The 23,636-nt window shown below is 41.7% G+C and overlaps 1 protein-coding gene across 1 annotated transcript; it reads left to right on the top strand.

The window, feature by feature from the left end:
• Window positions 1-13,137: 13,137 nt before the first annotated feature.
• LOC145157851 (auxin-responsive protein SAUR21-like) lies at window positions 13,138-13,434 on the top strand. Its single transcript, XM_079076832.1, has one exon. The coding sequence runs from the start codon at window positions 13,138-13,140 to the stop codon at window positions 13,432-13,434; it is 297 nt and encodes a 98-aa protein (XP_078932958.1).
• Window positions 13,435-23,636: the final 10,202 nt, after the last annotated feature.

The raw sequence follows: 23,636 nt of genomic DNA, 5'->3' as shown, positions 1-23,636 counted from the left end.
AATGACCTCCCATTGAATAGTGAGTACTACGGCTCCCCGTAGCATCACCACACCCCTCACTGAATAGTGAGTACTACGGCTCCCCCTAGCATCACCACAACCTATCGCTGAATAGTGAGTACTACGGCTCCCCGTAGCATCACCACAACCTCTCACTGAATAGTGAGTACTACGGCTCCCCGTAGCATCACCACAACCTCTCACTGAATAGTGAGTACTACGGCTCCCCGTAGCATCACCACACTCTCTCACTGAATAGTGAGTACTACGGCTCCCCGTAGCATCACCACACCCCTCTGCACTGACTCATTGAAACTGCAGCTCCCCGCAGTCTTACCGCACTTACTCTTACCACTTCACAACCTCATCCTCAGGTTGACACCATACTATGATCATTAACTCATGCTCTGCGGCCCAGCATAGATAGGTACACACACCCATCCGGGCTAAGCATCACTACTTCGGACGACCATCGTCGTGACAACACCTCTCTTTCTCGCTGCAATTCACATTCTCGAATAAATCCATTTGATGTCAATTAGCTGAAGGGCCCCCACCGGAACCATAGACACTTGATACTCCACTCGTCATCTCAAACTCAAACTCAAAATAATCCGAGATTTTAGGACATTAAACTCGGATACCCCGGAATACCATCACAACGTCTCACAGTGTCTTGACTCTACCACTGATCTCATACTCATGGCATCATACTCAGATACCGCATTGCTTCCTTGGAGCCTCGCAACCGGTCTTTCTCTCATGCCACTTGTAACCCCGAAATACTCCATCTCCCAAACTGAAACACGGAGAAATCGCCAACGGCTCGGAACATGAAAATGACCCTCCGAAACTCTTTCCTCTATTGCTCAAAACCAAGCGAGATTACGCATGCCGTCCCGGAAATTGGCTGCCTGATCATCTCTTACCCTTTCCAAAGAGCATAGAATAGTCCATTCATCGAACCAAAATCTCCCAACTACCGAAGTATCCCTATGAACCATCCACCTCGAAAAATTCTTATCTGCCACAAGGCCTCTGACCAACGGCCACCTGCCGTGCAGATACTCATCCTTCCTTGAACGCGGACAACATGCATTAACTCCCTCTGCAACTCACCTCGACCACCGATAACCCTAGTCTCGGGAATTCGCACCGCATGTCTCTATATCCAATTCTCTAACCACTCGATACCCATCATAGACACTAAGAGCCATTGCTCCGATATACTCTTCGTGACCGTCCGTTGCTGCAGCTAACACATGCCCTACTATGCTCAAATAGGGTGTATCCTGGTCCTTAACCATCTGAGTCCCCGCTGACAACCTGCTCTTGCTCTAACATTACCTCTCGGCAGACATATTGCCCAAATACTCTGATGGAAGGTCGCCATCAATGCTAACCCACAGGGTTCTACCCCCAAGCTCGGAAACCGAATTCTTAACACCTCTTATGTTTCCCACAGGAAACGGAAATAATACCATCCATGTCACAGAAGGTGACATCTCCACTATCGGCTGATTTCTCAACTCATGCCGCAATCCTCCATAACTGCCATCTCTACTCATCCTTGAGCCTTGCGACTTCATCTGCCATCTTACCAAAAATCCCTCGGAGCTAACTCGATTTCCCTCTCAAGGGATGCTCCACTAAAACTCGTTCATCATGGCCCTCTGGCCCCATACTCTTTCACATTTGATCTCAGTCTAACCAATTTCAATGGAATAACTGGTAGAACCAGTAACACTAACCGCCACGGGTCATGGTACTCGAACCATGTGGCCACCTCTCGATCTGCTATGAATCATGGTACCCGAACCATTTTATCTCTTCTCAATCCGCTACGAGTCATGGTACTCGACCCATGACATCACCTCTCGATCTGCTACAAATCATGGTACTCGAACCATGAAATCACCTCTCGATCTACTACAAATCATGGTACTCAAACCATGAAATCACCTCTCGATCTGCTACAATTCATGGTACTCGAACCATGAAAGCACCTCTCGATCTGCTACAATTCATGGTACTCGAACCATGAAACCACCTCTCGATCTGCTACAAATCATGGTACTCGAACCATGAAATCACCTCTCGATCTGCTACTTAAAACCTCCGGAATGTTCCCTGTATCGAGTATGGGTCGTCTGCTTTCAGTAGTACGGGCCCATACTACCTGCCACATCTACCCATACTTTCCACACGGACCATCCCCGAGTCCCTAAGTAGCTTCTCGACCTTCTCAATCACCAACCCCGTCATGCGTATTCGCTCGTCTTGCGAAATATCCAACTCTGTCAGCGTACTCATCTGACTAGGGTCACCCTTTCCTAGGCTCTTCCTAGGTTCTCACACTTTTCCGCCATCAGCTGTTGAAGAACTCCTTATGATGCCAGGCATCTACCTCCTGAATATCGTCATATTCACTTGGTAGCTAACTCCCATCATCGAGAGTTCCACAAAGCACGAAGCAAGCAGCATTCGGACATCGAATAACCTCTATTAGTATATAAAACCTCTCTAGGCTATTATCCTACTTGCCCTCCTCATACTCGTAGGATATCACCGAACTCAAGCAACTTCACCCCACGCGGGCCTATGACTACCCTCTCAGAAAATTCCACGAATGCTCATCCAGGTATCTCTCCTAGATTACTCTTCTACTCAATCCCTCTCTCAAAAGGATTCCCTCTGGATACTCTTACTCAGCACATACTCGAAAGCATATCACAGATAACCGCAACTCCTAGGCTAAGGCATCACAAATCAGGCCACTCTAGTCCTAAAATATGAAATACCTAGCCTATCTCTAGCATGCATAATATCTCATAGAATATCTCATAACACAAAATAAGGGTATTTTGGGAAATCACCGTTCGGGCTCTGGCTGATTGTACACACTACTCCTTCTCGTTTTCTCTTAGAAACTCTTGCTCGTTTTAGAAAAATCATTTCTTTGAAATTTTTTCTCAAATCCTCATTTTGAGTCCAGATTTACCCGAAGGCGCATCCGAATCCCTCAAACCAAGGCTCTGATACCAACTTGTAACACCGTAATATTTCAAACAGATTTTTCATTTTAAAATCGCATACTTTTCATAACAAATTGTATGGAAATCTCGTTTATTCAAATTACAAAACACAACTCCATTAAAAATCCAGTATCCTCAAAACATAACTCTTTCTCTGGTGTGTACAATCAAGTCGGTGCCTTCCCGCGATTCCTGAGAACAACCTGAAACACATAACACATAACACGGTAAGCACGAAGCTTAGTGAGTTCCCCAAAATACCACATACAACACATATGCCACTCGAGGCTACAGTGCGAGCCTCCGGTCGATGTGTCTCAACGGAACCCTCCAGTCCTGTAGCTCGTTAGACCCTCTGGTCCGGTCATAGCTCGTTGGACCCTTCGGTCCGGTCTGTATCGTTGGACCCTTCGGTCCGATCTATATCGTTGGACCCTTCGGTCCGGTCTATATCGTTGGACCCTCTGGTCCGGTCTATTCAACACATAGCATACATATATCACAATGCACATAATCTCATACATACACATAGCACACAAGACCCTCCGGTCTACATATAGATACCACTCTAGGTAATGTATAGTGAGAAGACTCACCTGGCCAGCAGCAAGTAAAGACCCCGCTCCCGGATCTCGAACTAGCCTCACCTAACACAAGGGATTAATATCTCTAAGTGATACTCTAATCACAACTCTAATGACCGAAGGCTATTCTTCCTCTCTTTAACCTTTTGAAGTGGATAAAAGACCATTTTACCCCTCCATGGTCTCTACTACTTATGTTGATCAAAGCCCCAAAGTCAACAAAAGTCAAACTCGAGTCAACAGTCCATGTTTGACCCGACTCGCCGAGTGCACCCTTGCGACTCGTCGAGTCCACTTACTTTCCTCAGAAATCTCGTGACAGTCCAGCTCAGCTCGTCGAGTTGACCCCCAACTCGTCGAGCTATCGCATGCTCAAGCTCATCGGGACAAACCCTCACTGACTCGTCGAGTCAACTCATGGACTCGACGAGTCCCCTCGGTCTGATTCCTCATTCAGACGTCCAAAGTCAGATCTCTCATTCCAAACCCTAGATCTAGCCCTTTAAGACACCAGAGGCACATAAAGTCTCGACCTTTACGTTCATGCATGGCACAAATGCCTCAAAATGCCAAAACAAGCCCTTCTTAAGGTGTTAAGCACAACAACCCTCATTTGGATGAATAAAGTTGGGACCTTTGGACTCTAGGGACCTTACAAGGTCCAGATCTGAGGACTAGGCTTCTAGCTAATCCATTTTACTCAAAGTCCCAAACCAAAGGTGGTTAAAGCCCTAGAACTCCGAACACATGAGATCTAACCAAAATAATGAGAAAGGTGCAAACTTTTACCTTTCTCAGAAGCTCTGGACGATCTATCACTGCATCCAACTTTCCCCCTCTTGTTCCTTGCTTGATCTCCTTCTCTTCTTCTCAAATGATGCACTAAAAATCCCAAGATAGCTTCTCTCTCACTTTCTAGCTCAAATGACCTTTAGGGTTTGCTTCCAGGGAAAGGGTGACCGCAAATGAGGCTATAAGTGCCTTTAAATAGGTCCCAAACCCGGGAAATTAGGGTTTCTCTAATCAGCGCCTACTCGGCGAGTCCCTCTCCTCGGACTCGTCGAGTCCACTCATTAAATCCACGGGAGAAACCCGACTCAACTCGGTGAGTTGGACTCTCAACTCGTCGAGTCCCTCCTTTAATCACAAGATTAACCTACACCATAATACCTCTGAAAATCCGAATGTTACAGCCCAGCGCACGACTTCTTGCCCAGAAGAGGCAAAGGTTGGATTTGCTTCCTGTATGTTGAGGGACAGGGCCATAGATTGGTGGGGCGAGGTTACTAGCCAGGTGGGAGCAGCCGGTGTGGCTGAGATGTCGTGGGCTGAGTTTGTTCGACGTTTTGATACAGAGTTTGCACCACCTATTGAGGTGCAACGGTTGGTGAGGGAGTTTCATGGGCTGCAGCAGACCACTGAGACGGTGGCGGAGATCACCGCCAAGTTTCATGAGCGAGCTTTGTTGATTCCTCGGTATACTGCGGACGAGGAGATGAGGGGAACCCGATATCATGCTATGTTGAGGGATGATATTCTGGAGTTTGTGAGCTTTACAGGGTGAAAAACCCTGAACGAGATGGTGGAGAAGGCTCGGGAGAGGGAGATGGAGTTGGAGTCTCGCACGAAGCGGAAGACTGAGCAGGTACATGCTGCAGGGGCTCAGGCCAAAAAGCCTAAGACCTCTGATTCTTCGGGTAGGGGCCAGTAGGGCCAGGGCCGGTGTGCCAAGTGCAGGAGGTTTCATAGTGGGGCTTGTCGGACAGCCGGGATATCAGGGTGTTACTCTTATGGCCGGTAGGGTCACATGAGTAAGGATTGCCCCAAGAAGGGCTTGATATGTTTTCACTGCAACCAGACAGGCCATAAAAAGGCCGATTGTCCGAGGTTGCAGGGAGGAGGAAGATCAGTGGCGGCACTCGCACCCGCCACTATGAGGATTACTGACGGCCACCCTGTCAAGGCAGAGGCTCCAGCGGTGAAAAGCCGCGCTTTTCAGCTGACTACCGAGGAGGCTCGGGCAGCACTAGACGTCGTGGCTGGTATGTGTTTATTCTTCTCTATCTTGTGTTGATAATTGCTTATATGTGTGTATTATGTTTTGCATAGGGACCTTTTTGGTCAATGGTATGTCAGCTCATGGTTTGTTTGATTCGGGTGCTACCCGATCGTTCGTATCTCTTGCGCTTAGAAAGAAGTTCTGAGGCGCGCCGGGGACTCTGGATACCCCTCTCGAGGTGGATATTGCAGATGATCGCACTATGAGTGCTGCGAGGGTATATCAGGATTGCGTCCTGAATGTGCATGGCGAGAGCTTTCGCGTCGATTTAGTTCCCATACAGTTGCGAGGATTGAAGGTAATCATTGGGATGGACTGGTTGGGGGCCAATGGGGCCATGATCGATTGTGAGTGACAGTTAGTCCGGGTTCGAACCCCAAAGGGGGGAGAGCTGGTCATTCAGGGCGAGAGGGCCTCGCAGGGTCCGGCCCTCTGTTCAGCCGCGAGGGCCAGGAGGTTTTTGCAGCAGGGTTGCACGGGATATTTGGCTTATGTTTCGGATACGCGGATAGAGGCGGTGGTGGATATTGGCAGAGTGCCGATAGTGCATGACTTTAGGGACGTTTTTCCTGAGGAATTGCCTGGGGTGCCTCCGGAGAGGCAGGTGGAGTTTCGCATCGATTTGCTGCAGGGTGCCGCCCCGATAGCCAAGGCACCGTATCGGTTGGCTCCACCTGAGATGCAGGAGTTATGTACGCAGCTTCAAGAGCTGCTAGACCGAGGGTTCATCCGTCCGAGCAGTTCTCCATGGGGAGCACCGATGCTTTTCGTGAAAAAGAAGGACGGATCGCACAGGATGTGCATTGATTACAGGGAATTGAACAAGTTGACGGTGAAGAAACGTTATCCTTTGCCAGGGATCGACGATTTATTTGATTAGCTTCAGGGTGCATCTTGGTTCTCCAAGATTTATCTTCGGTCCGGGTATCATCAGATGAGGATTAGAGATGAGGATATACCGAAGACAACCTTCAGGACTCGTTGTGGGCATTACGAGTTTGTGGTGATGCCATTTGGGCTCACCAATGCCCCGGCAGCGTTCATGGATCTCATGAACCGGGTGTGCAGATCGATGTTGGATCTGTCAGTGATCGTTTTTATTGATGATATCCTGGTTTACTCCAAAACCAGAGAGCAGCACGAGCAGCACTTGAGAGAAGTGCTAGAGTCCTTGAGGGCGGAGAAGCTTTATGCAAAGTTCTCCAAATGTGATTTCTGGCTGCGGGAAGTGCAGTTTTTGGGGCATGTCATCAATCAAGAGGGTATTTCGGTTGACCCAGCCAAGGTGGAGGCTGTGATGCGATGGGAGGTACCGAGGAATGCCTCGGAGATTCGTAGCTTCTTGGGTTTAGCGGGTTATTATCAGAGGTTTATCCAGGATTTCTCCAAGATTGTCGTGCCATTGACCCGTTTGACCAAGAAGAATGTGACTTTCCGGTGGGGTGAGAATCAGCAGAGGGCTTTTGAGACCCTGAGGTGGAGGTTATGCGATGCTCCGGTTCTAGTACTGCCTGAGGGACTGGATGATTTAGTGGTATACTGTGATGCATCGATATCAGGGTTGGGTGCAATTTTGATGCAGAGGGGTCATGTGATTGCTTACGCCTCGAGGCAGTTGAAGCCTCACGAGGCAAATTACCCCACGCATGACTTGGAGCTGGTGGCGGTAGTGTTTTCCCTCATGATTTGGAGGCACTATTTGTATGGAGTGTGGTTCATTATTTATACCGACCACAAGAGTCTAAAGTATTTGATGGATCAGCAGAACCTCAACATGCGGCAGAGGAGATGGGTGGATGTACTGAAGGATTATGATTGCGAGATCCTATACCATCCAGGGAATGCCAACGTGGTGGCCGATGCTTTGAGTCGCAAGGCGTCAGGGTCCCCGATTAGGGACATCTGTATGAGGATGACAGTGGTTTCGCCCTTGTTGGAAATGATCAAGGGGGCTCAGGTGGAGGGGGTGAAGAAGGAGAACGGGAAGACAGAGAAAATTCGGGGTCAGTATCCTTTGTTTTTCAAGGATAGCCGCGGCCTTTTGACTCAGTGTGGCCGAGTGTGGGTACCATTGGCAGGGGGAGTGAGGCAGAGACTCTTAGAGGAGGCGCATAAGTCCAAGTTTTTTATACATCCAGGTGCAACAAAAATATATAGGGACTTGAGACTGAGTTATTGGTGGCCCTGCATGAAGCGGGAGATCGCCTGGTTTGTGGAGCGGTGCTTGACCTGCAGGAAGGTCAAGGCCGAGCACCAGCGGCCTCATGGCAAGGTTCAGTCGTTACCCATTCCCATGTGGAAGTGGGAAGAGATCACTATGGACTTCATTCCGAAGCTACCGAGGACGGCGAGGGGAGTGGATGCCATATGGGTTATCGTGGACAGACTGACGAAGAGTGCCCACTTCATTCCGATCTCTGAGAGTATATCCGCAGAAAAGTTGGCAGACATCTATGTTCGAGAAGTGGTGTCAAGGCACGGGGTGCCAGTGTCAGTGGTTTCGGATAGGGATGTTCGGTTTACATCCAGGTTTTGGAAAACGTTCCATGAGGAACTGGGTACTCAACTACACTTCAGTACAACATATCACCCTCAGACTGACGGTCAGAGTGAGAGAATGATCCAGACATTGGAGGACATGCTGCGAGCATGCATGCTGGATTTTAGAGGAAGTTGGGATATGTACCTTCCACTGGCAGAGTTCTCGTACAACAACAGTTATCATGCCAGTATTGAGCGAGCTCCATTCGAGATGTTATATGGTCGGAGGTGAAGGACCCCAGTATGCTGGGACGAGGTTGGACATCGGGTGATGGGAAGCACGGAGGTGGTACTCAAGACCACCGGATTGATCCAGCAGGTGCGCGACCGGTTGCGGGTTGCGCAGAGCCGCCAGAAGAGTTATGCTGACCGACGGCGATCGGATCTTGAGTTTCAGGTGGGGGATTTTGTGTTACTGAAAGTGTCACCCTGGAAGGGGATTATCAGGTTTTGTCAGAGAGGCAAGCTAGGGCCTCGATTTATAGGCCCGTTCAGGATCATAGCCCGTGTGGGCAAGCTAGCCTATCGTTTAGAGCTTCCAGAGGAGCTTAGTCAGATCCACAACACCTTCCACGTGTCTCAGCTTCGGAAGTGTGTTGCTGACGAGTCCGCGATTATATCCTTGGATGATATTCAGGTGGATGGGGGCCTGAATTATGTCGAGAAGCCGGTTGCATAAATGGTCCCTTAAGTACGCTGAGATGTGTGTTGAATAGTTAGTGTAACATCCAAAATTCTAGTAAGTCTTAAAACCCTAAAGAGATATTATTTGCATAAATGGTCCCTTAAGTACGCTGGGCGTACTTAAGTGTACGCTTAGCGTATTGCATGGATGTAGTCGCGGAGAAATCAAGGTACGCTGGGAGTACCTTGAGTTACGCGGGGCGTACGCGCCAGGGTTGCAAAACCCTAATTATCCGGACTTGAGGCCTATTTAAGCAACCTTATGTTCCTTGGACTAAACCCTAGAGAGCCTCCACAGCCTTAGAACGTCCATATACTCCTGGAAACCTTGTGAGATCATTCTTAAGCCTTAAAGTGTGCATTTGTGGTCTTTTTGTGTGTATTTCAAGAAGAAGGGGTGGTCAAGAAAGCTTGGATCAAGTGGGTGCTTCAAGATCCTGCATCAAAAGCACCTTGCAAAGCTTCTGGAGGTAAAAAGCTTGCATCTTTCCTTCCTAATCTTTAGATCTAGCTAGGGTTTTAGTGGTTTTTCCCTTTTAAGAACTTTGGATCTCTTTTGTTGAGTAAAGCCTTCCCTTTTGATAAGAAAGTCAGATCTGAGGTCCCCTAGTCATTTAGGAGTATAAAAATGGAAGCTTGATGAGAGATTTGGCCTCATGCATGAGTAAAAGACCTTGGAAAGGTCTTAATGGAGTGGTTGAGTGTGTATGAGACATGCAAGGGCATAAAGTTGCCAACTTTATGCCTTAGGACATCTTTTCAGACTTAGATCTAACTTTTGGTCGTGATGGATTCGAGTATTAAGCACTTAATGGAAAAAGTGCTTAAGCTGTTTGTACGCTGGGCGTAACCAGCTGTACGCGGCGCGTAGTGCCAAAACCTTCAGTACGTTCCGCGTACCAGGGTGGTACGTTGGGCGTACGCAGCTTAGTTGGGCCCTAAGCTGATTTGGGCCTTTGGGCCTCATTTGGTGGTTGGGCTTGACTGGATTCTGTGAGTTATGAGCCTTCTTACCTGTTTGGGCCATGGACTTATTGATTGGGCCTTATTGGGCCAAGGGGCCCATTAAGCATATTGGACTTGGACTTTGGGGCCCATTTGCAATAAAAGGGTAATTGGGCCTTGGGGGTAGACTTTGAAGATTGGGCTTCTATTTGGGTAATTTAAGGCCCTATTATTGATTGTATTATGATTATTGTTATTCAGCTCGGGAGGCTGCGAATTTCTAGGAGGACAATATTCGTATTCATCGGACGGAGGTGAGTCTTCTCACCATACCTATGGGTCTACGGCACCAAGGCCGGCCCATTATGTGTACATGTTGTATGTGTGTTATGCATTAATGAATTGTTATGTTATGTGATATTATGCTAGTATGGAAGACCCCGGGGGAGCCCGTGGCACTGGATATAAGACCATGTGGGGTAGCCCATGGCATTCCTAGGTAAAGACCATGTGGGGTAGCCCATGGCATTGGATGTAAGGCCATGTGGGGTAGCCCATGGCAATCCTAGGTAAAGACCATGTGGGGTAGCCCATGGCATTCTTGCTGATTGTATTGCATGGTTTCTGAGGCATGTTTGTAGCTTTAATTAGCTATCAGGTTATGTGTATGTGTTTGCGTGTGGTATGCTCTGGGAAACTCGCTAAGCATTTCGCTTACAGGTTGTTGATTTGTTTCAGGTACTTCTGAGCCCAAGGGCAAGGGTCCGGCGTGATGACGTGGCGCGCACTCTATCTGTCTTTTTAATGTATTTGGGACCCTCTGATGTTTTAAAAAGGAAAACAAAGATGTAATTAATATTAATTTGAAAGCATGTGGTTGGGAATCTATGGTTTATGAGATTGTTTTGATTAACTCAAAAGTGAAAATTTTTCTTTGAAAAATTGGGTTGTTACAGTTAGGTCATAAATTAAAAGGGTATTTTGAAATATTTTGAATTTGAAAATAGAGGGAAAAATTTGCTGCTTTTTATTGTTTGGTCATTTTGAAAATAAATAGAGGATGAAGGGCTTAATGCAAACATAGGTTAGATGTTGGGATCAAAAGTGGAAATTGGGGAGCACCTAATTTTCTCTTTGTGTGAGATCGAATGTTAACAAAATAAAAGAAAACGCCCATTTGCATTTGTGTGCATGGTTGGCGTGTTTGGTACGGAGCGTTTGGGAGTGTTTGAGAGCTTCTATCTTTTGACAAAACGTTCCAATTTAAACAAAAAGCTTCGTTTAGCAATTCGAGCGTTTATTTTCGACTTTAAACAAAATGCTCCAAATCTACAAGTTAATCTAATAACAACATGTGCTTACACCTGATACGAGGAACCAAAATCAAATATCAATGTTTTTTCATTGTCTTGTACGTAACGGTCATAGTGCATAATCATGATTGAACATAATACTTCTACTGATATTCTACGATGATTCTTAGTTAATGCTTAATGCAACAATTTCACATATTAATGGGTTGTGATAAGGAAATTGCATAGTTGTAAAAACATGACTCATTGGCTCTAATTTATATGATATATCGGTGTATAAGTAATCAAAAGAATAGTTAAACATTGATATAACGCTATTCATATATCTAATCACCAGGTTCTTTTTTCATACGATGGAATTGTTTTCAAGTGGGACCCAATTCGTCGTCTAATGCATCAATGTTATGCCAACTTATATATTAATTTGCTTAAAGAATAAAAGCATGTGAGATTTAATGTTTTATATATCACCATCACAAGGTCATCGACCCAAGTGCTACATATTGTTCACCAATTATATTTTTGAAGATAAGTCTGAACTTGATAAATACCACATTGTTTATAGAGTTAAAAGTCCAGCATACATAACATTAATTACCAATTCATATTACGAAATATTTGGTTTCCCTTAGTTTCATTCACCTAAAATGTCAAATGGAAGAAAGATTAGTTGGTATTAGTTTGGTTTACCACTAGAAGCAACTATCTTTGTTAAAACTCCATTTCACTCCCAAAATTCATATTTCCAAAATAATCAACCGTGAAATTAGTTTCTCATTCATACACTAAGCAAATTATAGTAAACTCAAAACTGTTCCTTGATCCGATTTCATACAAGAGGGAAAATTGTCTTGATTTATTTACAAATGATAAAAAAAAACCTAGTGGTTAGTTGGTTGTAAGAATGCTGTATAGAAGTCATAATGCGCCCAACTGAGAAGCAATATCACTGAATGTATATTCACTGCATGGAATAGTGAGGCCGCCCATTTGATGAACATACCCAAATTCTTGTTCTGCCTGATCTAGTAATTCTTGAAAAGCAGGTTCGCTTAACAACCATACAGGAACCACATATCGCTTCTTCTCTTGCTCACCAACATAGATTGCTAAATAGCCTTTCGGGATGTTCATAGATTTGGTTGTGCTGCTTCCATTGGATAATGATCTTCGCAGAATTTGTTTTGCTTGAATGATCCGAGGAAAAAGGATGGCCATTTTTAAGGAGGGGGTGTCTGTTCACTTCAAAAGCCTGATTGAGGAAGGAAACTCTCAAAGCACGTCTTCTAGGTGAAAGGGTGCGAACGATTTCAGAAGATGTTGTGGTTGTGTGATTCATATGGAATGGTCTTTATATACAGAGATACAACTAAGCAGATCTTGATTGAGGATGGTGACATACGGTGGAAGAAATGGCAACCTCACATGGCTTTGTCTTCCAACCTGTAAGACAGATCCAATGTCTAATTCATGTATTTATGATAGGGCCACATATGTTTCAAGAAAACCCCAGAGATTTTTGCCACAATATTGTGTTTGTTGGGAGGCATTGCCACATTCATCTTAATATTACAGGGGACCATGGTCCTTCAACCGTTTTTCATACCCAACTAAGTTTAGAATACTGGTGATACAAGTTATCTTCTTTGTTAAATTCGTTTCTATTCACAAGTACATGATTAAGCCATATTATTGCTTGTGACTTTGTGGTTGTGCAATTCAAGATCGTACTTTTAATTATACAAGTGAAAAGACACAGCACATGATCTAGCTTGTCGTCCAGTCGCAATGTCCCGATCTGTCATTTAATTTCCTTTTTATTAATTACTGTACATTTGAAGCTCCAATAAACCTTTATATATAGCATATGATAGGCAAAGCACCAGCATAATTTCCTCTCAAACTCCTCCTGTACATCTTTCACTTAGAGAATACTCTCAAATTCTTTTGTCCCTCCGTGATAAACCTTCAGAAAAATGGGTATTCGTATGCATCGGATCATTCAAGCAAGACAAATACTACAACGGTCTTTGTCAAATGGAACCCGCACAACAGAAACGGAACTACCGAAAGGATATTTTGCAGTTTATGTTGGAGAGCAAGAAAAGAAGCGTTTTGTGATTCCTGTGTCATTGTTAAGCCAGCCTTCATTTCAGGACTTATTACGTGAGACGGAGGAAGAGTTTGGATATGACCATCCAGTGGGCGGCCTAACAATCCGGTGTTGTGAGCAGACATTCTATGATCTTGCAAGTGGTCTGGGAGCATTTTGAAGTCAACTGACATCATTCTGTTTGCTAACACTTTTTTGTAAAGCACGAATCACATACCATTTTGCAACATGCGAGACTGAGTCAGTTGTCCCAGTTGTATAAAATATGAATTTTGACTTGTTTGGAATACCATGTATATTATTTGACGATATAGGTTTACACTTGAAGGAGAAACAAAATTCATTGTCAATATTTAAGAAAAAACCGAAGTGTCTGCTCAATTTCAAAAAACAAGTATCAATATAGCTAGGAATATCACCGATGTGCGAAACTAAAATCAAACATGAAGGGGTTTTTCATTTTCCTGTTGGTCATGATCAAAATGCATAATACGGATTAAACATACTATTTCTACGGGTGTTCTATGATTCTCAGTTAATGTTATTATGCAACAATTTTGCATATTAATTAGTTATGGTAATAAAATTGCGTAGATTTATCGTAGGACTCATTGGCTTTAATTTACGCGATCTTATGGTGTGTAAGTAATTACAAGAATAGTTAAAAATTGTTATAACTCTATTCGTATATCCAATCACTAGGTTCGTTGTTGACACGAAGGAGTAGTTTTCAAGTGAGGCCCAATTTGGTCTTGTAATGCATCAATGATAACTTATATTTGAATTTTGTTAAGGAACAAAAGCATGTGGGGGTAGTAATTGGTTATATATCACTATCACAAGGTCTTGGACCCAAATGCTACACATTGATCACCACTCATTTTTGAGAAATCTATACAACTTTATAACAAAAAAAATCATATTTATAAAATAGTCGACACAAAAAATTTGTTTTTCGTTGTTTATTTTCTCTAATGTTTAATAATTTTTTAATTGTTGAGTATGTAATGATTTTGCTTGCCTTGTAGTCTAGGTAGTTGAAAGAAAGTTCCAATAGCAAATTGGTACATCGGAAGAAAAAAGGGAAAATAGTAGGAGACAAAAATGTTGTTGTTGTTTTTTTTTTTAATTTTAGAAATTGGGTGTTTTTAAGATGTTAGTCATTAATACTTAGCATATTGATTTAATGGTGTTTTAAATGTCTCAAACTCTTAAAAAATTCGTTTGGTGGTGTTTTAACTTTTAAATTAAGTTATTTAAACGTCAGATTGTTAAGTGGTTAATTGTTAATTACTCAATTTATTAGTTTGTTAGTGTTTATGTAAGTTATTGAAATTTGACGTTTTTATACTTTTCAAACTCTTAAAACCGCAAATTAAAAAATCAAGTCCACATGGCATCAAGTGTTGAGTACATTACTTGTTTATATAGGGCTTCTCTTGAGATGGATTTGGATGTTCATCATGATGGGAAGAAGAAACTTTCTGACCGTTTGGCTTCTCTTGAGAGGGATTTGAATTGGTTATTTGATATTAATTTCCGAACCATTAGCTATCGTTGCTTCGATTTTTTTATTTGCTCAAATATTTTTAGGCACCAAATGTTGAATATAGTATTTTTTTTTTATATAGGGCTCTTTTTTGTCAGAAGCATGATTTGCCTCCTGCTGTTGTCGTGATACCATCTCGTTCTCAACATCAAAATGAGATAAATTTTACGCTTGATGACCTAAATTCTACGAATTGTTTCTTTGAGCATGTAGTGAACTTCATAGGCTTACACTAGCTTAGGTCGTAGATGGGTGGTATTCTTGAAGAGATTTGGTAACATCCCAAATTTTATAATACGTTTGATGACCTAGCTTCTATGAATTTTATCTGTAGACATGGAGTGAACGTCATAGCTTACACTAACTTAGCTCGTGGATGGGTGGTTTTCTTGAAGAGACCGGGCAACATCCCAAATTTTATATCGAACATCAGACGATCAAGTATATAAGAATTTTAGGGCATGCTGGTGGGCAAAAATAGAATTTAATAGCCTAAAAGTTTCTTAAACGGAAACTAATAGAATAATGAAGTAAATTAATTGTTTATTTATTTAAAATGAGATGTGTGTTGAATAGTTAGGTCATAAATTAGAAGGGTATTTTGAAATATTTCGAATTTGAAAATAGAGGGAAAAATCGGCTACTTATTATTGTTTGGTCATTTTGAAAATAAATAGAGGATGAAGGGCTTAAGGCAAACATAGGTTAGATGTTGGGATCAAAAGTGAAAATTGGGGAGCACCTTATTTTCTTTTTGTGTGAGATTGAATGTTAAAAAAATAAAAGAAAACACTTATTTATATTTGTTGCATGGTTGGCGTGTTTGGCACGGAGCGTTTGGGAGTTTTTAAGAGCTTCTATCTTTTGACAAAACGTTCCAATTTAAACAAAAAGCTTCGTTTAGCAATACGAGCGTTTATTTTCGACTTTAAACAAAATGCTCCAAATCTACAAGTAAATTCAAGTTGCGTTTAACAAAATGCGACAGAGCTTTTTTAAATCAATTTACACAACTGCCTACATATATATATATATATATATATATATATATATATATATATATATATATACACACACATATTAAGAATTGTCATTTTATGTAATTTTACATACTTCAAAAGCTTCTAGCTACTTTTGTCAAACAGTCATATAACAAATAAATGTTATAGCTTTCAGCTTTCAGCTACCGGGTACGAGCTACCGGGTAACAACTATTTTTGTCAAGCGCACCCTATGTCTGCAATCTGGAAAGAAAGGGATACCTTCAAGGTCTCTTTGTATTATGTTGAGTGCGAACCGAACTAGAGAATGGGGAAAAAGAAAAAGAGAACATAAATCATATAACAGATGAGTGAGTTCTCACATTTGGTAACCCAAAATTCCAATTATTCTTCAGTTTGATAGATTCTTGAGGAAATAACCAAATTATAGTAAGTTGATTTTTCAAATATATTTAAATAAATTTTGAAATTGGATTTGTACTCATGTATTACTATTTTTAATGAGCTTAAAAATATGATTGAATGGCAAAAACTTGAATATCTGGAATGCGATTGATTTGAGTATTACTAACCTTTATTCAAATTGGAATTGAACTGTAAATTCCAACACATAATGGAAAAAGGAATGGGCTAGGTAAAACTTTGATGATAGCGTGGAATTGGTATGTAAATGTTAGAAGAATTGTGGAAGCAAATCTACAAGTGTATTGATGCAAATGGGACAATTCTAAGTAATTTACAAAGAAGGGACAAAAGCTTAACAAGTTGAAAGAATGAAACTGTTCGGTTAAAATTGGATTGGTGTTGCATTCTGCTTCTTTCTCATCTACTTGCTGACTTTGTTATTTTTTTTAATATAATTATTTTTGACATTAAAAAGTTTAAATGTAAGAAATAGCAACATACTTTTATTCTAAGCATTTGGTAAAAATTTTGAATAAGGGAAGATTAACTTGTTACTTGAGATTATTTTGTAACGCCCGTAGATCCGGGCTAGTCAATTTAGAGACGATAAGCGTCAAAAATGACTTTTTGATAGAAGAGTGTTTAGAATAAATAATCTTAACCAAGTTTTAGTGGTCGTGACAAGGATTTCGGATATATAAAGAATGCCGAAATCCGAGTTATAACGAAGAAGTTATGACCTGTCGAAGTTTCGCGACAGAACCGGCACGACACAGCGCGACGTAAATAGTGAACTTATGATAGAGCGATATTTGGCCTTAGCGATCTAAACGAAAGTCGTAGAATACGTTAAACCGAGAGCGTGCATATAAAGAACGTCTCAATCTGACTTCGTATGAGGAAGTTATGATTTTTCGAAGTTTCGACTTAGCGGTATGCAGCCCAAAGTTCGAATATGAGATCGAGTGGTTTCTTGCCGAAACAACCTAAATGAGAATTAAAGATCTCGTCGATAGTAGTCCAACGGTAAAAAGACAGACGAAAACGGACGTCAGATGAAGGAGTTATGAATTCCTAACGGAGTTTTCCTGTCCCGGCCTACTAAAAATAATATAATAAAAGTTAAATTCAAAATTAGCCGTCGGAGTCTAAATGAGAGTTGTAGAGCATAATCTCATCTACACGTGGATATAAAGAACATCGAAAACGGAGCTCGTATGCGAAAGATATGAATTTCTGAAGTTCGGGCGCGAACCCCGACACTGTGTCAGAGTTCACGACGTGAATACAGTGTTCACGACGTGAACTCAGTATTTATGACTTCTGGAGCCTGACAGACGCAAGTTGCGATGGCGCACCTGATGACTACTGAACTCACGACGTGAATATTTGAGATTCACGACGTGAATCTAGAAAAATGGCCCTATAAATAGAATCGAAGGGCAGCCGGTTTTGGTTGCTATTTTCTTACTCCCTCTCTTCCGATACCGTCTTTGGTCATCTTGAAGTACCCCTGAAGTCCCACTATCATCCCCGATACCCGAAGCGAGTCCCGACGCTCCGAAGATCCCGAGAAGAAAAGAGTTTCAAGCCGAAGCTCTGCCCGCGAGAAGCCCGGTGTGTGAAGATATCCCTGTTACATCAAAAGAATAGTACTCGAAGAGCCGTAGTGCTGTCCGAGCATCGTCTAACCAAGTGAGTGTGTAGTTACTTTCTTCTACCGCATAGATATGAAGTATTTGCTACGAAATACGTGCTATGTGTTTATACGTTGTTTGTTTACTTGAGATGGTTGTTGGAATGAATGTTTTATACAGGTTTTTAAATGATTTAAACTATATATGTAATTTATATCTACAAATATGTTGGGTAGAACATGGGTAAATGAAATAGTTGGTGTGTAAGGAAAGATGAGTTTGAGGATGAGACGAAAGATGATATAGATCGTGAGATGAGGGTGACAGGTGAAAAATGAGTGAAACCTTTACCCAAACAATGGCCCTCGTCATTCCGCAGAGTAGGGATGACAACCACGGACTATTCTAGACAGTCCAGTGGAACACTAGCAAGCTCGCAACTTGTAGGTGTTGTGGACTTGATGTTCACCGGTGTACTCTAAAAACCCTGGCAGCTATAGATTTAGTGCCTTATATAAATAGAATGGTAGCTATGGATTTAGTAGTGTGTAGATGAACCTTGGTAGCTATGGATTTAGTACTGTGTAGATGAACCTTGGTAGCTATGGATTTAGTACTGTGTAGATGAACCTTGGCAGCTATGGATTTAGTATTGTGTAGATGAACCTCGGGCAGCAATGGACTTTGTGCCAATTCCTTAGGTCAATCCTTAAGAACGAATGAATGAAGGATAATGGATTCTTAGGGTAAGACCTTAAGAAATAAAGAAGATAATGGGGATAGGTAATTGCATTGATGGTTTGATGATTAAATATAATAATTATATTATTGTGGGTTGAAAACCGTATATGCTCACCAGGATCCCAAGCCTGACCCACTCAGTTTCTTTGTATCACAGGTAGTGGCACAAGAGCATAAGTTGGTTGACATGACGAGAGATTTTGGATTATAGATCAGTAGTTATAAATAACTGTTGTAAGGTCTATTTTATACTGTTTATGCTTTTGGTCTGTATCGGAACATGACATCCCGAGATTTGTTTATTTAATGAAAAGTACATTCTCCTTGAGAAACGATTTGATAAAGTTTTATCATATCTTGTTTGGGAACAAATTCCGCAACCATTTTCTTTAAAAGATTACTTTGATTTATAAAACAAAGCATAAACAAATCGGTCTTTTCTGGCCGTGAAATTGGGGATGTCACATTTGGTATCAGAACATTAGTTTAAGCGAACTAGGAAATTGTAGGATTTCTAGACTTAAACTTAGAATGCTAAGCGATGATTGTGAGATGAGTGTCTACCATATTTTAGACACGAGCACTAGTATATTTTAGGAAAGATGCCTAAAATGATTTATGTTCTAAATGTTATATGTTTTCCATATATGATATTGTTTGTTCGGATCTATGGTCTGTTGCCGACCGGATCTGGAAACCTTATGTGTTTAAGATTCTAAGCGTACGACTACGATATTAGAACTAGCATGTAAACGTTTCGGAGTGATAAGGATGATTTGAACGTCTATCGAAATAGAGATCTAAATTCACCTAATTTGGTGTATAGATCGAAATGGCAAGCACGCAAAATGGATTGGGAAACGACAACCCGCAGTCTGAGCCACAAGTGATTGGGACTGCACTAGAGCTAACAGCTGCACCTGACCCAATCACGACGGCGGGAGTATACGCAATGGTGCGAATGATGTTGGATCAACAGATGGAAGAAACAAGGTGTTTACTTCAACAAAGTAAGGACGAACTTACTGTGCCAGTGCGCTAGGCACCTACCCTTGAGATAACTATCGGGGTTGCTAAGTCAGTCGAAGAAGTGATCAACGGTAGTATCGCCAACAAGGTGGAAGTTGGCAAGAAGAGGAAATTTGAGGGGTCTTCAAAGTCTGACAAGAGCAACATGTTCTTGAAGTCTAGAAAAAGAGGAGGTAAAGAAAAATGATGCGGGAAATGCAAAAAGAAAAACTCTAGAAAAAGTGGCGAGGAGGTGACATGTTTTAAGTGTGGAAAGCTTGGTCATTACGCCGACGAATGTCCATTCAACGAAAAGGTATGTTACGAATGTAATGAGGAAGGGCACTTCAAGCAGGACTGCCCAAAGAGAGAAGAAGCTACTAAGCCAAATGTACCACTGAAGCATTATGAGAGATGCGACGAAGAGGTGACTTGCTACAAATGTGGAAAGACATGGAATTACGCTTACAAGTGCGTATCCAGCAAGAGGGTGTGTTATGAATGCCGAGAAGAAGGGCATTTGGCTAGGGACTTCCCGAAGAAATATGAAGCAGTAAGAGCGAATGCACCTCCAAAACCAAAAAACATCTCAGAAAATCCTTGACAAAGAGGGTGGAAACACGAGAAATCAAGGATGGGAACTTTAGCATATATGAAGTAGTCATAGTAACTTGTGGTGTAGCCTATTAAAGGCATAGTATAGGGTGAACTTGAACTTTTGTGTAATAGTTTCAAGAATTAATATAAACCCTGGTTTTGTTATCTGATGTATTGAGTGACACCTATCGGAAGATTTCGAAGGTGGTATCTTGCCTTTAATTTATGTATAATAAAATAACAGTACGTTTAAAGGAGTACGGTACGTCTGAAGTACACCTTCGATTGGCAGGATGATGGAACGATTGGTGTAATTCTTGAAGTTGTCCCATAATCTGGAATTTCCATCACCAACCGAGTTGAAATAGAATTGATGATTGAAGATACGCATGGAAGAAGTCCTGGTAGAGTTTAGGAAAATTTTATGATTAATTGGACACATTCGTATGTGTTAAATTGTTTTGTGATTTTAGGACTTGGGGACTGCGAGACAATACTTGGGACGGGTATGAGTAGGTGTGAATATTAGTAGAGATCTATACTACTGGAAGCACATGACTCACGCTTGGATCATGGAAAGTCACAAGGTCACCAAGAAGCTAGTGGTTGATTTCGTTTTTATTCAAGTATGTCGTTACCATTGTTTCGGTAATGACTAAGAAGATGATTGTTATTCCGACCCTAGTGGTCATATCAAACTGAGTGGGGATACGATGAGTTTGTTACGTGGTTCTGAGAACCGAGTTCGATGTAGCATTTGACTGAAGTCAGAAGATTGAAATCAATGCGATCATTGGTAACGCGCTCATTATTAATGAAGTTTGTAGCTGGAAATGCTACATGTTAAAATGTGGTTATATCGCATTAGAATATGAAGGAAGGTATATTCCATTCTGGAATTTGACTCTAAGAGACTTGAGTCTAACCGTTGCATCATGCGATGAGAGGTCATTAGAGCACGACCCATCGGTCTGTTAATATTGATAAATGAAAGTATTTATCCTAAGAAGAAGAAGGACTCCACAATAAGGACTTATTTTGTAACTCGTAGGTTATGATTGAAAGTCCAACATAGTACGAAGAACAGGTGCAAGATTGAGCATCGCCTGCGGTCAAGAAGTCCAAGAGTTAGATACTCATTCGAAGAAACATAGAAGTTACGATTATTACCTAGGATGAAAAGATAACGTATGGAATCATTATACAAGTCCTATTTTCGTTGATGATTCCGGGACGTAATCATCCTAAGGGGGAGATAATTGTAACACCCGTAGATCCAGACTAATCAATTTAGAGACGATAAGCGTCAAAAATGACTTTTTGATAGAAGAGTGTTTAGAATAAATAATCTTAACCAAGATGTAGTGGTCGTGACAAGGATTTCGGATATATAAAGAATGCCGAAATCCGAGTTATAACGAAGAAGTTATGACCTGTCGAAGTTTGGCCTTAGCGATCTAAACGAAAGTCGTAGAATACGTTAAACCGAGAGCGTGCATAAAAAGAACGTCTAAATCTGACTTCGTATGAGGAAGTTATGATTTTTCGAAGTTTCGACTTAGCGGTATGCAGCCCAATATTCGAATATGAGATCGAGTGGTTTCTAGCCGAAACAATCTAAATGAGAATCAAAGATCTCGTCGATAGTAGTCCAACGGTAAAAAGACAGACGAAAACGGATGTCAGATGAAGGAGTTATGAATTCCTAACGGAGTTTTCCTGTCCCGGCCTACTAAAAATAATATAATAAAAGTTAAAGTCAAAATTAGTCATTGGAGTCTAAACGAGAGTTGTAGAGCATAATCTCACCTACGCGTGGATATAAAGAACGTCGAAAACGGAGCTCGTATGCGAAAGATATGAATTTCTGAAGTTCGGGGCGCGAACCCCGACAATGTGTCAGAGTTCACGACGTGAATACAGTGTTCACGACGTGAACTCAGTATTTATGACTTCTGGAGCCTGACAGACGCAAGTTGCGATGACGCACCTGATGACTACTGAACTCACGACGTGAATATTTGAGATTCACGACGTGAATCTAGAAAAATGGCCCTATAAATAGAAATCGAAGGGCAGCCGGTTTTGGTTGCTATTTTCTTACTCCCTCTCTTCCGATACCCTCTCTGGTCATCTTGAAGTACCCCCGAAGTCCCGGTATCATCCCCGATACCCGAAGCGAGTCCCGACGCTCCGAAGATCCCGAGAAGAAAAGAGTTTCAAGCCAAAGCTCTGCCCGAGAGAAGCCTGGTGTGTGAAGATATCCTTGTTACATCAAAAGAATAGTACTCGAAGAGCCGTAGTGCTGTCCGAGCATCGTCTAATCAAGTGAGTGTGTAGTTACTTTCTTCTACCGCATAGATATGAAGTATTTGCTATGAAATACGTGTTATGTGTTTATACGTTGTTTGTTTACTTGAGATGGTTGTTGGAATGAATGTTTTATACAGGTTTTTAAATGATTTAAACTATATATGTAATTTATATCTACAAATATGTTGGGTAGAACATAGGTAGATGAAATAGTTGGTGTGTAAGGAAAGATGAGTTTGAGGATGAGATGAAAGATGATATAGATCGTGAGATGAGGGTGACAGGTGAAAAATGAGTGAAACCTTTACCCAAACGATGGCCCCCGTCATTCAGCAGAGTAGGGATGACAACCACGGACTATTCTAGACAGTCCAGTGGAACACTAGCAAGCTCGCAACCTGTAGGTGTTGTGGACTTGATGTTCACCGGTGTACTCTAAAAACCCTGGCAGCTATAGATTTAGTGCCTTATATAAATACAATGGTAGCTATGGATTTAGTACTTTGTAGATGAACCTTGGTAGCTATGGATTTTGTACTGTGTAGATGAACCTTGGTAGCTATGGATTTAGTATTGTGTAGATGAACCTTGGTAGCTATGGATTTAGTACTGTGTAGATGAACCTCGGGCAGCAATGAACTTTGTGCCAATTCCTTAGGTCAATCCTTAAGAACGAATGAATGAAAGATAGTGGATTCTTAGGGTAAGACCTTAAGAAATAAAGAAGATAATGGGGATGGGTAATTGCATTGATTGTTTGATGATTAAATATAATAATTATATTATTGTGGGTTAAAAACCCTATATGCTATTTAAACTTAATGCAACAATTTCACATATTAATGGGTTGTGATAAGGAAATTGCATAGTTGTAAAAACATGACTCATTGGCTCTAATTTACATGATATATCGGTGTATAAGTAATCAAAAGAATAGTTAAACATTGATATAACGCTATTCATATATCTAATCACCAGGTTCTTTTTTCATACGATGGAATTGTTTTCAAGTGGGACCCAATTCGTCGTCTAATGCATCAATGTTATGCCAACTTATATATTAATTTGCTTAAAGAACAAAAGCATGTGAGATTTAATGTTTTATATATCA

This window comes from Lactuca virosa, chromosome 2 (assembly GCF_052849685.1).
Source record: "Lactuca virosa cultivar CGN04683 chromosome 2, Lactuca_virosa_CGN04683_v6, whole genome shotgun sequence".
NCBI lineage: Eukaryota > Viridiplantae > Streptophyta > Magnoliopsida > Asterales > Asteraceae > Lactuca > Lactuca virosa.
Note: the sequence above shows the minus strand (reverse complement) of the source record. Positions and strands in the feature narration are given on the sequence as shown.